General features: G+C 49.9%; 1 protein-coding gene and 1 pseudogene across 1 annotated transcript; one reads left to right on the forward strand and one right to left on the reverse strand.

Annotated features, from left to right (window-relative positions):
- Positions 1-269: 269 nt before the first annotated feature.
- Cpxm1 (carboxypeptidase X, M14 family member 1) lies at positions 270-7282 on the reverse strand. The gene is made up of 14 exons (XM_021155817.1): positions 7021-7282; positions 5991-6152; positions 5768-5877; positions 5488-5627; positions 5295-5382; positions 4579-4729; positions 4394-4482; positions 3968-4091; positions 3690-3886; positions 3424-3603; positions 3042-3339; positions 2729-2868; positions 735-837; positions 270-637 (listed from the first exon to the last, which is right to left on the reverse strand). The coding sequence occupies exons 1-14, from the start codon at positions 7166-7168 to the stop codon at positions 399-401; spliced, it is 2169 nt and encodes a 722-aa protein (XP_021011476.1). The 5' UTR covers positions 7169-7282; the 3' UTR covers positions 270-398.
- Positions 7283-7771: 489 nt separating this feature from the next.
- On the forward strand, positions 7772-10708 carry LOC110307076 (annotated as a pseudogene).
- The last annotated feature ends 3162 nt before the right edge of the window (positions 10709-13870 follow it).

Below are 13870 nucleotides of genomic sequence, written 5' to 3' on the forward strand. Positions count from 1 at the left end.
TACACTACCAAACTGCCTTCCACCCTGCGTGCCCCTCAGTCTATTAACCTGTCTCCCCTAACTGGGAACCCCCGAAAGCTGGGTACAGGCATTGCTTGCACACTGGCTTCAAGCAGATGCTTACAGAATGCAATAGCACCTGCAACAGAAAATCACAGGCAGCAGTGAGATGCTCTGCCAAGGCTCAGGTACAGGGTTCAGGTGTGATCTTCTTTGCACATATCACCCTAGTGTGTACAAGTGCACAGAGAAGAGGAACTCAAGAGGAGTATCGGGCACCACGAAGCTTTAATGAGCCAGAGCACCTCTTCTACCCTGTCCCTCCCTCTTCCCCCTCCTCCTTCAGTTCTGGACAGGTCCAGCCTGTCCAAGGATGTGGCTCTCTTCAGCTGAAGACATTACTTCTGTCCCCTCAGCCGCTCCAGCTTCCTCCGAAGGTCTGGGGGCAACTTCCCTCGTGTTGCCAACAGTTCTCGAAGTCTCTCTTTGGGAGTCTTGGTGAGTAGGAAATTGCAGGGAACAGGGCCCTCTTCAAAGGTGACCTGACAGTGTTGTCTGACTGTATGGTAACCCTCAGCACTGGCTGTCACCACATAGTCCCCAGGTGTCAGCAGTCGCCAGTAATCTCCGCCCCAAGCTGAGAGGAGAAAAAGGGTGAAGTCAGGTAGGGTTCAAGGATCTTCAATTTCTCACAAGTCAAAAGGCCCCAGCTCCTCTCTCTGCCACACACACACCTGTTGTAACGTCGTGGTTAATGCCCTCCACGGCAATGACAGCATCCGCAATGCCGAGCTCTGTGTCTTTGTCCCGGACAACTCCAGTAATGCCCATGCGCACCTGTGTAGCAAAGGAGATTTAAATGTTTTCTTTAGTTTATTCTTCTCTCATTGATTACATCCTGACTGCAGTTCCTCCCACCCCCATCCACTCCTCCTCTTTCCCTTCAGAAAGGGAGAAGCATCCCAGGGATATCAAACATGGTTTATCAGGTTGCAATAAGACTAGGCATCTGTCCTCACATTAAGGCTACACCAGACAACCCAACAGGAGGGAAGGGTCCCCAAAGCAGGCAAAACAGTTCAGAGACAGCCCTTGCTTCTACTGTTAGGAATCCCACAAGAACACCAAGCTACACAACCAAAACATGTGTGCAGAGGGCCTAGGTCAGAGCCCTTCAGGCTCCCTGACTGTCGGTTTCTGTGAGCCCCTAGGAGGCCAGGTTAGCTGACTGTGTTTTTTGTTGTGTCCTTGACCCCTTTGGCTCCTACAGTCTTTCCTTTCCCTCTTCCACCAGATTCCCCGAGCTCTGCCTAATGTTTGGAGACTTGTTTTAAGGCAAAGTCTCCATATGTAGCCCAGCTATCCCGGAGCCTGATTCTCTTGCCTCTACTTCCCAGGTTCTGGAACTACAGGTGTAGGCCACCTCAGTCTGTAAGAAATCTTATTAAAACCTTGAGGTGGATGTAAGATTTCAAGTTTGAAATTAGTCTAGGTTACATGGTGAGACCCCATCTTAAAACCAAAAAAAAAAAAAAAGCCGGGCTTGGTGGCGCACGCCTTTAATCCCAGCACTTGGGAGGCAGATTTCTGAGTTCTAGGCCAGCCTGGTCCTACAAAGTGAGTTCCAGGATAGCCAGGGCTACACAGAGAAACCCTGTCTCAAAAAAAAAAAAAAAGAAAAAAGAAAAAATTTAAAGATGCCTTTCCTTTACATAAGAGTGACTTCGCTAACTTTCTGGCTGTTGCCTTGTAAGCCTGATAAGGTGGCAGTTTAGCACACTCCTAGATGACAAACTTTTTATTAAAATTATCCCCTAATTGCTAACTTATACCTGATCTTTGGGCTTTCTGTAGTGCAGCAGTGATATTAGCTCTCTCTCTCTCTCTCTCTCTCTCTCTCTCTCTCTCTCTCTCTCTCTCTCTCGTGTGTGTGCGTGTTACTCTATTTCTGTAAGGCAGGGTCTGTCCTTGAGCCTGGAGCCCACACTTCACTAGGCTGGGAGCCAGTAAAGCCCAGCAATCCGTGTTTTCCCTGTGCAGAGCCTGGGTTCCAGGTATTTATGGGGATGCTCAGCTTCTCACATGGGTGCTGGGATCAGAATGCCAATCCTCTTTTAAAACATAATGTTTTGACGTGTATTTATTTTGTGTGTGCCTATGTTTGTATGTGGGTACACACATGTCATGGCAAGTGTGTGGAGGTCACAGAGCATGTAACAGTGAGAGCATGTAGCAGACAGTTCTCTCCTCCCACGACGTGTGTTCCAGGGATCGGACTTCAGTTGTTAGCCTGCTTAGCAGGGACTTTACCTCCTGAGCCATCTCACCCCAGGGAGATGTCTTTTGAGGAAGCCATGGATGCTATTATTATAGAACCACTCGTAGGCATCGTTGTCCCTGAGGAATGTAACATTTTATGCCAGGGCAGTTTTCCCATCTGACTAATGTCTTTTCTGAGAAACACTATCCTGACAATAACATGCTTGTGACAATTCTAGAGACCACCCCTTAGCCTCAAGTTGCTTCTAGTTCCATTGGCTAAGAACATCTGAAACCACCCTACTAGCACTTCCTGTCTGATCATTCCAATCTGATGTCACTTGTGGCCTGCAGCATCGTGGAAATCTGATGCCAGTTAAGGCGGCTGGTGCCCCAGTTCTTTAAGGTACAGCTCCTAGACTAGCCAGGAGTAATTCAGGGAGGCTAGGAAGTGGGGCTTAGATCCCACCTGCTCCAGGTAGGTGAGAAGAGCATCTTTGTTGTTTTCCCACTCCTGAGGCAGCTCCTTCTCGTGAGGAAACTTGTCACAGGACAGCTCCACTGTGACCTCAAAGCAATTGGTGTGTAGGTAGCTGAAGTCGTTCATGCCTGGGAATACCAAAGACACTGGGGTGTTAAGTGGGGAGACGGGGGCCCTACTTTTCCAGTGCTCTTGAGAGACACCCAGGGTAGGGATTGACAGTAAGCACTGTACATCACAAAAGACTATTATGGGATAGGTAGTTATGGAGACAGGACAAATGCCACTCTCAGGCACATACTCCCAGGAACTGTGTGCCAGTCGGCTCCATTGATGACGTTGCCATGCAAGGAGAAGTCCTGGCTATGACAAGGTCGGCGGTCGGTGTCCTGCATAGCCCTATTCGTGCCAGCATAGACAGTGCTGAGCCAGCGGAAGACAGCATCATCTGGTGTGGGAGTGAGTTCACGAGCAGCCCACGGGGTCCGAGTCATGTCGAAAGGATAGGACACCACAAGCTCGCCCCCATGGAGGTTGGCACTCAGCACAAACGGGATGCGCTTCATCCATTTGATCACTGCCCATGTTTCAGGAGCCACCTAAACGAGGGGAAGAGAGGATGGTCTGCACACAGAGACAAGGGGGCCTTAGGTGGCCTTCTACCAGTGACCCAGTATACTCACGGTGGCATTGGGCAATGTATAGTAGGTAGGCAGTGGCAGGTGATGGTTGGGGACAGTGTGGGGTACCAGTCCATCATCCTCTGCATACCACAGTTGTGTGTTGAGGTCAGCAAAATTGTGGTTAAGGTCAATGCCCTGGTGGGTCCAGCGGCCCTCTGCCCAGCCCACCAGCTCTGAGCCCTACCAAGAAAGGGCCTTGTCAAAGTCAAGCAGGCTCTGGGTACCATACAGAAGAGACAGGAAGGCCCCCATGCCAGGTGGCCTACCCTGTGGTAGGCAGTCTCATAGCCATCAGGATTCATGGAGGGCAATAGATGGATTCGTGTCTCGGTGAGCAGCCGAGTCACTCGCGGATCCCCTCGCAGGAACTCATGGCATAAGAACTGCATCAAAAGCAGAAGCAACTCCCGCCCCAGGGCCTCATTCCCATGCATTCCAGCCACATAGCGGACCTCGGGCTCTCCTGGAAACACACGGAGGCTTAGAGTCAGCTCACACCAGCGTCTGCCCTGTGCCCACCTCTTCCCATGCCATCAAGCAGTACCCAGCTCATGCTCCCCAGGATGGTCTGACATTTCCATCACATACAGCTTCAGACCCTGGTGGCTCTTCCCGATGCTGTAGATGCGCGTGATGTTGGGGCACTGCTCATTCACTTGTTTCATCAGCTGGGAAGCAGAGAGGAGCACGAGGCGGTTACACACAGACCATGTGTGACCATGGAAAGACTGACAGATCCACACAGATGGGAGCAATATAGTATGATCCAGAAAAAGGCACAGGAACTGGGGGTGGGGTGGGGGCAAAAAGGTGTCATGACAAGGGTAACTGGAACAGAACTTAAGAGATTGAGAGAAGTAGAAGAAAGGGGACACAAAGACAGGGGACTCATGGGTAGTCATAGCCACTTTGCCCTGGTGGGAAGGAGATAGGCAGACCTCCTTCCAGGGTCAGAGGAGTCATATCTGACCTTTCTCATAGCTTTATAATTATGATGCCGGAAGTCCAAAGAGTCAGAAGATCCCAGTGTGTGGGCCTCAGGGAACAGGTCATTAGGATCTGGTGGCAAGTGAGTTCCAGATAAAAGGTCAGTTCCTAGTGAAGAATGTCCCTCGAACCAGGCCCTGCCCACACAGCCTTTGCCCAGCTCCCCACCTGAGACTGGGCAGGCCAGGATCTCTGCCCGGAGGCAAGGTGCACCTCCCTGAAACCAGGTCTGAGGCAGCAGGCGAATGAATCGAGCCACCTGAGGCTCTGGCAGAAGGTTCAACACTGGGGTCTCTGCGTCTGAATTGGCAGGAAATACCTGGAGATATGGAATGCCTTGTTGAAGCTGCTCAGACCCGATGCTGGCTCAAGATTGGGGGGAAAGGAATTAAGGCTCTCATACTCACAAGCCAGCCCTCCCTGGTGAGTACAGCTGGAGACATGCACTGTGTTAAACATGGACCCCCATTTCCACAGCTCCTACCAGCGGGCAACCTTGGGCAGCTGTGTTTTCTGTCATGGTCTCCGCTCATTAAAACAACATACCCATTCTGGAGTATTGTATCAAGGAGGCCCATGAGATGGAAAACCAGAGCCATGAACAGGCAAGAAGCAAATAACCCCAAGGCTCACAGTCAGAAGGGATGTCCCAGAAAGAAGATGCAGCACCTACGCCATGGTGGAATTAATGGGGCTATCCCAAAGGAGCTAGTGCTTAGTAAATAACTTCCCTGTGAACACACAAAGCCCTGGATTTGAACCTCAGCACTGCAAAAACTCCAGCTTTCTCCTGGAGTCTATGTGTGTATTTGCTCATTTGCAGAGGAGTCTCCACAGCCCAGCACCATAATGAACTGGTCCCAACCACTTTCGGGGTCACTCACCATGTCCATTCCAGTACTGTTCCTAATCTTCCACCAGGTCTGGCTGTCATTGCTGAACTGGACCTTGAATGATGTGACCCAGTCATACCTGGCCTCAGAGATAGAGAAACATTAGTGTCCCTGAAGAGCCACTAAAGTGGTGGCACTTCCAAGTCTGACCACTAACAACTTCCAGGCTAAGCGTGAGCCTCACCTCCACACAGAGTTTCTGCCCTGCGTAACAATTCCTGCGAAGCGGACGGAATTCTTTGCATCCACCTGAAGCCAAGGTTCAGTGTCTTGTTGCTCAGCGCACCAAGCACCATCATACAGGTCGCCGTCCTCCAGACCTGACTGTGGACACAAGGTCATGGTGATCAAGCCCAGGTGGGCCACAGAGAAGAGCAAGGGTGGTGGTGGGGGGAACAAGGAGATGGTCCTAAGGCTGTGCTTCCTACGCCTCCCTCAGACCTGGCTGAGCAAGGGCCGCTGACCTGGATATTGAGCCGTCCTCGGTGTGCTCCAAGACCAAAGGACTGGCTGCTGGAGGCCTCCAGCTGGCTATCTGAAACCCTCAAGGACTCCAGGCCTAGAGGGGGACATCCTGGGGTAAGGATAGAACAGTGAAACAGGATTAGATAGAGGGTAACCAGAGAGGCTTGAGAACTGAGCCTAAGCTTGTTCATAGGCTAGGCGGGGCCCCTGGGTAAGCAATACCTGGTTCTTGTTTCTCAGGGAGAGTGAGGGTCTTGGCTGGGTGAGTGGTCACCAAAGGCCTAGCAGTCACCAAAGGTCCAGGCTGCCTTAGCTTCTTTCGCTTCTTGACAACGATCTTTTTTTTCTTGATGACTCGAAGTCGGACATGCCGTTCTGAGGTCTCTAGGGTACCAGGAGACAATGTACCAAAAACGAGAAGAATGTCATGAAACCCAGACGGAAAGGTCTGCTAGCCCAAGAAGGCATTTGGGCATATGTGACACCTACAGAAATTACTGACATCCTAGCGCAGCACGCAAGACCTGTTACCTAACTCCACCTGCCTCTTTTAGTCACTTCTTCAGTTTTTCCTTCTTAACACAACAACATCTTTGGCCCACGTCCCCTCTGACTCCCTGATTCCGTGGAGAGCAACACTGAGCCATTAGAGACTGGTCACTCTGAAGGTCTGAAGTTAGTTTTTAACCTCCAGGCCTTGCTCTGGTCGGCCCTCTTCGGTAATACTACCTCCCGTCTCTAATCTTGCATCTACTCTCATCAACCTCCAAGCCTTCCTTATCGTCAGACTAAGCCTCAGGTCTTTTCCTGAATGAAGTCCGGGCTTGGCCTACCTGCTGGCCTCAGAGCTCCTAACTAAGGAAGAAGTTGGGAAGCCAGACAGTCTGCCTGCGCCCATCAGGAGGCAGTGATCTTTCCTCCAGGCAGCCTCACTCCCTGTCTTTCCCCCTCCAGTCCTTGGCCTTAAACATCATCCTGCATAGGCTTGTCCCCTTTTAGTCTGGTGTCTCTTCACCTTTCCAGATTCTGGCCTCAATTTCATTTGTGAAGAAGGCAGGCTGGAATTGGGGCAGCCAGCACCCCGCTGGGCCTGCCCTAAGACTGCTGACTAGGTCTGGCCAGGATTGGGCTGCTGACTCAGCAGCCATTGCACAGGGCTGTGCTTGTCCCTGTTCACAGGGCGAGCTGGAGGACCCAGCTGGGGGAGTGGGTCTGACCTGCCCAGCAGCGGACCATGGGACCCAGAGCTCACCATTTGCCTTTGTGGACGGCTGTGCAACGCTGCTGTGTGGAGCCAGGGTTGAGCCCGGCGCCAGGCTCGGCACTGAGGCGCTGGGAGCCCCCAGCCCCAGACCGACGGAAGGCGCAAAGGCGGTCACAGCGAGCAAGAGACCCCACATAGCGGGAAGGGTCGACGAGCGCGCTGTGCCGAGGCTCTTGGTGGGTTCTCTTCTTCCTGCGGGAGTCTGCGGAGCCCCCCGCCCCTTCCTGCCCGCCCGCCCTCCGCCCCACGCCCCTCTGCAGCCTCTGGCCCGCCCACAGCCACTCGCTGGAATCCGACACCCTAGGAGGGGGAGGGCTGCGGAGAACCGCGACATCCCCCCGGGAGCGGCTGACTCTGGTGAACCTCGAGGACCCCCGGGGGGCGGCGGGCTGGGGTCCAGAGACCCAATGTCGCAGCCTCACCGGTGTCCGACCCTACACAGACTGCAAAGTCACCGCACATTCCGTTCGACTGCGCGCGCCCATCCCATCTGCAGGCACCTATGCAAGGCTCTCTGCACGTGGTCTGAATCTTAGTCAAACTTCAGTTTGCAGGCTGATAAACTGAAGCTTGCATTGGGCCTCGTTGACGTGGCCAAGGTAACAAAGCTGGGGGCTTTGGAAACTACAACCTGAGAGGAAAATCCATCCAGAACCTCGGGGGTCTTGCTGGGGTGGGTAGGGCAAAGGGAAAGACCGCAGGAGAGCAGTGTAGGTGGAAGGCTAGCTAGGGTTGCGTTATGGGGGTGAGGGGTCCTCCATTAAACTCAAAGACAAACTGTGGGCGCAAAGAGAGGCGGCGCTTCCTCTCCGTCCCGCCTCCTCTCTTTTTCCCTCCCAGGGCTGCCACGTTTTGGGGTTACATAACTCGAGGAAGGCAGCCAGAGCTGATAACCAGAGGGCTGGCGTCAAGAACCGTGAGACCAAGTCTAGTCTTAATGGGATTCCTGCTCTTCTCGGTCCACCTCCTTCCCCTCCTCCTCCCATCCTCCTCCAGGAGTTCTCAGACTTGTTTTCCCCAGGACCTCTCTAGATTCTCCCCACACCGGAGTCACCTGCCCCAATGAAAGGCCTGTGTCACTGGTGCTTGCTCTGCCTTCTCTGTAGTCCGCCAAGAAGTGTCAATGTAAATGAGCTGAATAACCTCAAGTCAAGTCCGCACCTTTCCTGCAGCAGAACCAGAACCAGAGCCTGGTGGAAATGCGTGGGGCCAGCTGTGGGGCTCCTGAACTGAGGCCACCTCCTGTAGGGACCACTGCAAAGGAGTAAGCCCTGTCATCTGGCCCAACTGTGGCACTCCAGGAGGGTCAGAGAACTCTGAAAAGGGAGTGATCACGGAGGACCCATACTTGTCCAAGTCCGGTTTTGGTGCTCCCACCTAAGAAGCAGTGCTAGGCTCAGCTCACCAGATAGGCATAGAGAAGTTTAAGGAAGACCCCCTGTTCCACTCTCCTTTCTGATGCCATGATAAAATACTCAGACAAAAGGCAACTTGGGGAAGGCAAGGATTTATTTCTGATTACAGGTTCATTCAGGGAAGTTGAGGCAGAACTCAGGCAGGAACGAACTTGAAAAACAGAAACCAGAGGAAACCCTGCTGGCTAGCTAGCAGGTTCCTGCTTAGCTTTTTTTATATAGGCCAGAACCACTGTCAGGGGAATGGTGCTGCCCACAGTGGGCTAGGCCCTCCCTCATACACTGATTAGCAATCAGGACAATCTTACATAGGCTGATCTCATCTCTGTGGTTCCTCAGTTAGGTTTTCCTCTCTGATGTGTTGACAATAAAGGCTAACAGAATATGTTTTAAAGCATAGACTTTCTAAATACAGGGCCAGTACACACAGGCAAGACCGTAGACTGCTTCCTTGGCTTGCAGGCCACTCTCTGAGCCAAGTCTCAGCTCTAAAAGGAAGGAGAGAAGACAAAAATACCAACAACAGGACATCTCAGACTCTGCCCCTACTCCCTCCTTCCAGACTCTCCCTCAGAGCTTCTATATGTCCCTCTTAGTCCCTGAGCCCCTTGGCATCTTCTCACACCCATGTCTTGCTAGGCTACTGTCTCTGGCCCCAGCCACTTGATACACAAAGGCAGGAGATCAAAAGACTATGACTCTAGGGACACGACAGCAACTTTATATCCAGTCACCTACAGAGCCTGGTCTCTATCTCTAAGAACCACATGGAGGACATTTGGATATCACAGGGCAAGTATATGTCTCAGGGAACAACCTACTAGGCTCCTAGTAGGGTGGGGCACCTGTCCAAAGGAGTTCTTAGACAAGGGACAGGCTGGGATCAGCTCAAAGATGACATGAGCAGGACACCAAGCCTCACTCTCAAAAGGAAACGTTAAAGAATACAATGAATAAATAAAATTCTGATTCCATTTTGCCCTTTTGGTTCTATGTGTGTGATCTTTTTCTATGCAGGAAGCACTAATAATTCTAATTTCATATACACTATGAACTGGTAGGACTCTATGGGTTCTGTAAAGCCCCGTGCCTTAGGCTTTTATTGATGTAAAGAGACACTATGGCCACGGCAAGTCTTATAAAGGAAAACATTCCACTGGGATTACAGCTCAGAGGTTTAATCCATTGTCATCAGGCAGGGAGCATGGCGGGGCACAGGCAGAAATGGTGTTGGAGAGAGACTTGAAAATTCTATATCTGGGTCTTCAGACATCAGGAAGAGACTGCTACACTGGTCATGGCTTGGGCATCTGAGACCTCAAAACCAGACTCCTAGTGACACACCTCCTACAACAAAGAACCTATTCCAATAAGGCCACACCTCCTAGCAATACCACTCCCTATGGCCTATGGCCTATGGCAACCCTGTTCTTTCAAACCTCCCCACCCCACCCCATGCTGATCTCTATGTACCAGGAACGACCTTGGCCTTGTGAGCCTCCTGACTCTGCCTATAGAGTACTGGAATTACAGGTATGCACGAACCACCACCTCCAGTTCATTAAAAGTGTGATTTAGGCTCCCTGGTCTTCCCTGGTCAGCCATATTGGGCACCTGGGCACTAGGGCTGCTTAACTCTGGTAAAATGGATATTGTTGCCTCAGTGACCTCAACTACATGGTCTATGTTCCAGTAAATTCCACTCATGGCAAGTTCCTTGGAATAGTAAAGGCTGAGAACAGGAAATTTGTCATCAGTGGGAAGACAGTCACCATCTTCCAGGAGCAGGATCCTGCCAACACCAAATGAGGTGATGCTGGTGCCAAGTATATTGTGGAGTCAATTGGTGTCTTCACCATGATGGAGGCCAGGGTCCACTTGAAGGGTGAGGGCAAAAGTCATCATCTCTGCCCCTTCAACTGTTGCCCCCATGTTTGTGATGGGAGTGAATCATAAGAAGTTCCACACTCACTCAAGACTATCAGCCACGCTTCCTGCACCACCAGCTGTTAACCCCCCACCCAGCCAAGGTCATCCATGACAACTGCAGCGTCATAGCACATGGCATCACCACCATCCAAAACAATCACGGACAACCCCTCTGGAAAGTGTGGTGGGATGGTTGTGGGGCTGCCCAGAACGTCATCCCTGCATCCACTGGCACTGTCAAGGTTGTGAAAAAGGGCATGCTAGAGCTGAACGGGAAGCTCACAGGCATGGACTTCCGTGTTCTTGCCCACGATGTGTCTGGTGTGATCTGACCTGCCACTTGAGAAAGCTGCCAATCTTTCTTCTGGTCTCTGGGGGCACCAGGCATGCCGTGGTACATTGGCATACAGACAGGCAAAACACCCATACATAGAAAATAAATTGAAATTGTTTTTAAAAGGCAGTAAAGCAGGCATCTGAGGCCCTGCAGAGTATTCAGGGCTCTAGGAGGGGGAAGAGGCTGTTTCCCGTGGCTTTAAAAGTCTTTCACTCTTGATGCCGGGGCTGGCATTGTTCTCAATAACAACTTTGTCAAGCTCATTTCCTGCTTTGAATTCAGTTATGACTGCAGGGTGGTGGAGCTTATGGTTCTCATGGCCTCCGAGGAGTAAGAAGCCCTGGACCACCCACCAGAAAGAACAAGAAAGGAAGAGAGAGGCCCTTGACTGCTGGGGAGTCCCTCTCTGAACTCAGCCCCCAACACTCTTTTTAAGAAAAAAAATTTTTTTATTCTTTAATTACATTCCATTCTTTATTCCCCCTCCTGGTCTGTCCTCTGTTCATCCCATACCTCCTCCCCCCGCAACACCCCCTCACACACCATTTTTGTGAACGTTTTCTAGTTTCCTGGGGTTTATTATCCTACTTTCTGGACAGATTCCTAAACAATTCCCTCAGGATTAGCTCTGCCATCAACAAATTCTACTGAGAGCTTTGACCTCCACTAGGGGTTGCTTCATTTCCAAGATGTGGGTGACTAAGTAGCCATCTGAGAATCTCTCCCTCTTATCCTTTTCCTCAACTCGTGATTCCATCATATTTAATGAATTAACACTGTCATAGTGAATCCTATTTCAGATGCCAAGATTGTTCTTGCTCAATGGTTTATCAGAATTCACAGAAGTGGTTATACAAATGGTCATGGCTTATGACCAAGAAAGGTTGCAGGCAAATTAAAACCAACAATAGAATAAGGTTCATCGGGCAGAGTACAGGAAAACTGGGTGTGAGCTTCCAGTTGTTTATCTGAACATGGAATCAGGTCGGCAGTACTTATTCCTTCCAGCAGTATATATGACAGCGTGCTGTCAGTGAGAGAAATTCACTGGATGCTCGTGTCCAGAATTTTATTGGAAGATCAGTCATACAAGTATAGTTGACTGCCCATGTTGGTTGAGTTCAAACCTTCTAGAATCCAAGGTAAGCCTAGTTTCTGGTCTAAATCCCCAACAAAAATCATACTGTTGTCGTAGACTATTGATGGGGTCTAAGACTTCTGTGTAAACAGAGATGCTTATATTGAACAGGATATCTCAGGGATTAGAAACTTAGAAACTTGCTCCTTAGATAGCCCAGCAAGAGCCAATCAATTCTGAAGTTAAAAACAAAAATCAAAACCAAAACCATATACTCATGTGTATGTAGGTTGCCCAAAGAGGGTGCTGGCTACCCTGGAGCTGGAGGTGTAATACAAGCAGTTGTGAACCACCTGATGTGGCAGCTGGGAACTGAACTCTAGCTCTCTGGAAGTGTAGGAAGTACTGTTAACTACCAAGCTTTCTCCAGCTCCCAGGCCAAATAGTTTTCATGAATGAACATGATACATATAATCCAGGTTTGTTGACTCGCTCACTTCACCAGATCCACTGCCATACACTGCTGATTCCTCACTGAGGTCCCTGTTACCAACAGTGGGCCCACCCCACTGTTGTTTGCAGTTCATAGATCATGGCTGTTTGCTTCCTTCTGCAGACAAAAGCCTTCAGCAGATGGGCATTGCTTTTCAGGCTGCGAGATTCCGTTCTCCAATTTCTGTCTCCCTCTTCCTTGTCCTCCGTGGAAGAGGTATCACCAATGGCTGATATGATGAGGTCTACTCTATATAGCACAATTCACTGTTCTTAGAGCTGACTGCACTGTCAGGCTGAGACTGAAGCCCAGACAAGACTGTATGCTGGCTTAGCTCTTTCCCCTACCCAGTTTGCCTCCTTCCTTATCTATTGTTTTCCTTCTGAAAACCACCTCAGGCTTTCAGAACATTGGTCTAAAAGTCCATGGAGTTAGAACCCAACATAGGCTGGAGATATGCGGGGATCACATTAGAAATGACAGTTGAATGAAAAATAACCTGAGGAAACCCTAAGTAGAACTCCCCTGCAAATTATGCAGAGCATCTTGCACGCACTAAATCTTTAGTCACACACCCTACTCCCAAACCCTTGCATATGTGGACTATTTTGTCTCAGTAGATCTGTCAGGACCTGATTTTTAATTCCATAGTCCAGGGATACAATCTTGTGGCTGCACCAGAAATGAGCAGACTAGCGGAACTGGCAATTTAAACCTGAATGCTAATTTTCTCATTTACAAAGACAATTACTTAGACAAAAAAACAGGATCCCCTTTATAGCCTATGTCCCAGTAGTCAGAAACACAGCTCCCAAGCAAACAAAAGCCAGTGGAAGGGCAACTAACTGCTGAGTGACATGAAAGACAAATGACACCCGCTCTAAGGTCCGCTAAGTCCATCAACACCAAACATGTCAAGACCACCTGCCCTGGATCTTTGGGTGGGGCGTCCTGGGAAGCAGCTTAATGGTCTATCATTTTCTCTCAATCTCTCCTTTTCCTGGGCACTATATTGTCAGTGTCTCCCCTACCCCAACCCCTTCAGTTTTCTCCAAGGTACAATTAATATTTAAATTTATGTCATTTCTACTCTTGTCTTTTGTCACCAGACTGACCATGTACTTAGTAGCTCTGTAGCTGCCTTGACCATTGATTCAGTGGCAGGAAGTTTATTCTCGTTGAATAATCATAAGCAGTAATGATGACCAATCCACTTATGCCATGATCATTCCTTAATCTCATTCTTAAGGGTGGTCTTAACTTTCCACTAGGATCTTACTTGAGGCACAGTGGGGCCTGCCTGCAATCCTAGCACTCAAGAGGATGAGGTGGAGAATCACTAAGAGTTATAGGGCATCTGCGTTACATGGTGAGTTCAAGGTTAGCCTGGAACACATGAAGAAACCCTGTTTCAAAACAATTTGAGGTCATGATGTTGTAGGACTCTTAGATTCAAGACCTCTTTTTCTTTTTCTTTTTCTTTTCCATCTCTTCTCTTCTCTTCTCTTCTCTTCTCTTCTCTTCTCTTCTCTTCTCTTCTCTTCTCTTCTCTTCTCTTCTCTTCTCTTCTCTTTTCTTTAATTTTC

Source organism: Mus caroli, chromosome 2, assembly GCF_900094665.2.
Source record: "Mus caroli chromosome 2, CAROLI_EIJ_v1.1, whole genome shotgun sequence".
NCBI lineage: Eukaryota > Metazoa > Chordata > Mammalia > Rodentia > Muridae > Mus > Mus caroli.

Bases quoted from the DNA above. Each gene is read 5' to 3' on its own strand.
- Cpxm1 (XM_021155817.1), bottom strand. From the start codon at position 7,168: ATGTGGGGTCTCTTGCTCGCTGTGACCGCCTTTGCGCCTTCCGTCGGT. The intron at 4,092-4,393 runs GTCAGATATGAC...TCTGCTTCCCAG, and splicing joins ATTATAAAGCTATGAGAAAG to CTGATGAAACAAGTGAATGA. The intron at 838-2,728 runs GTGGGATCTAAG...TTTGCTACACAG, and splicing joins TTCTCACCTACCTGGAGCAG to GTGCGCATGGGCATTACTGG.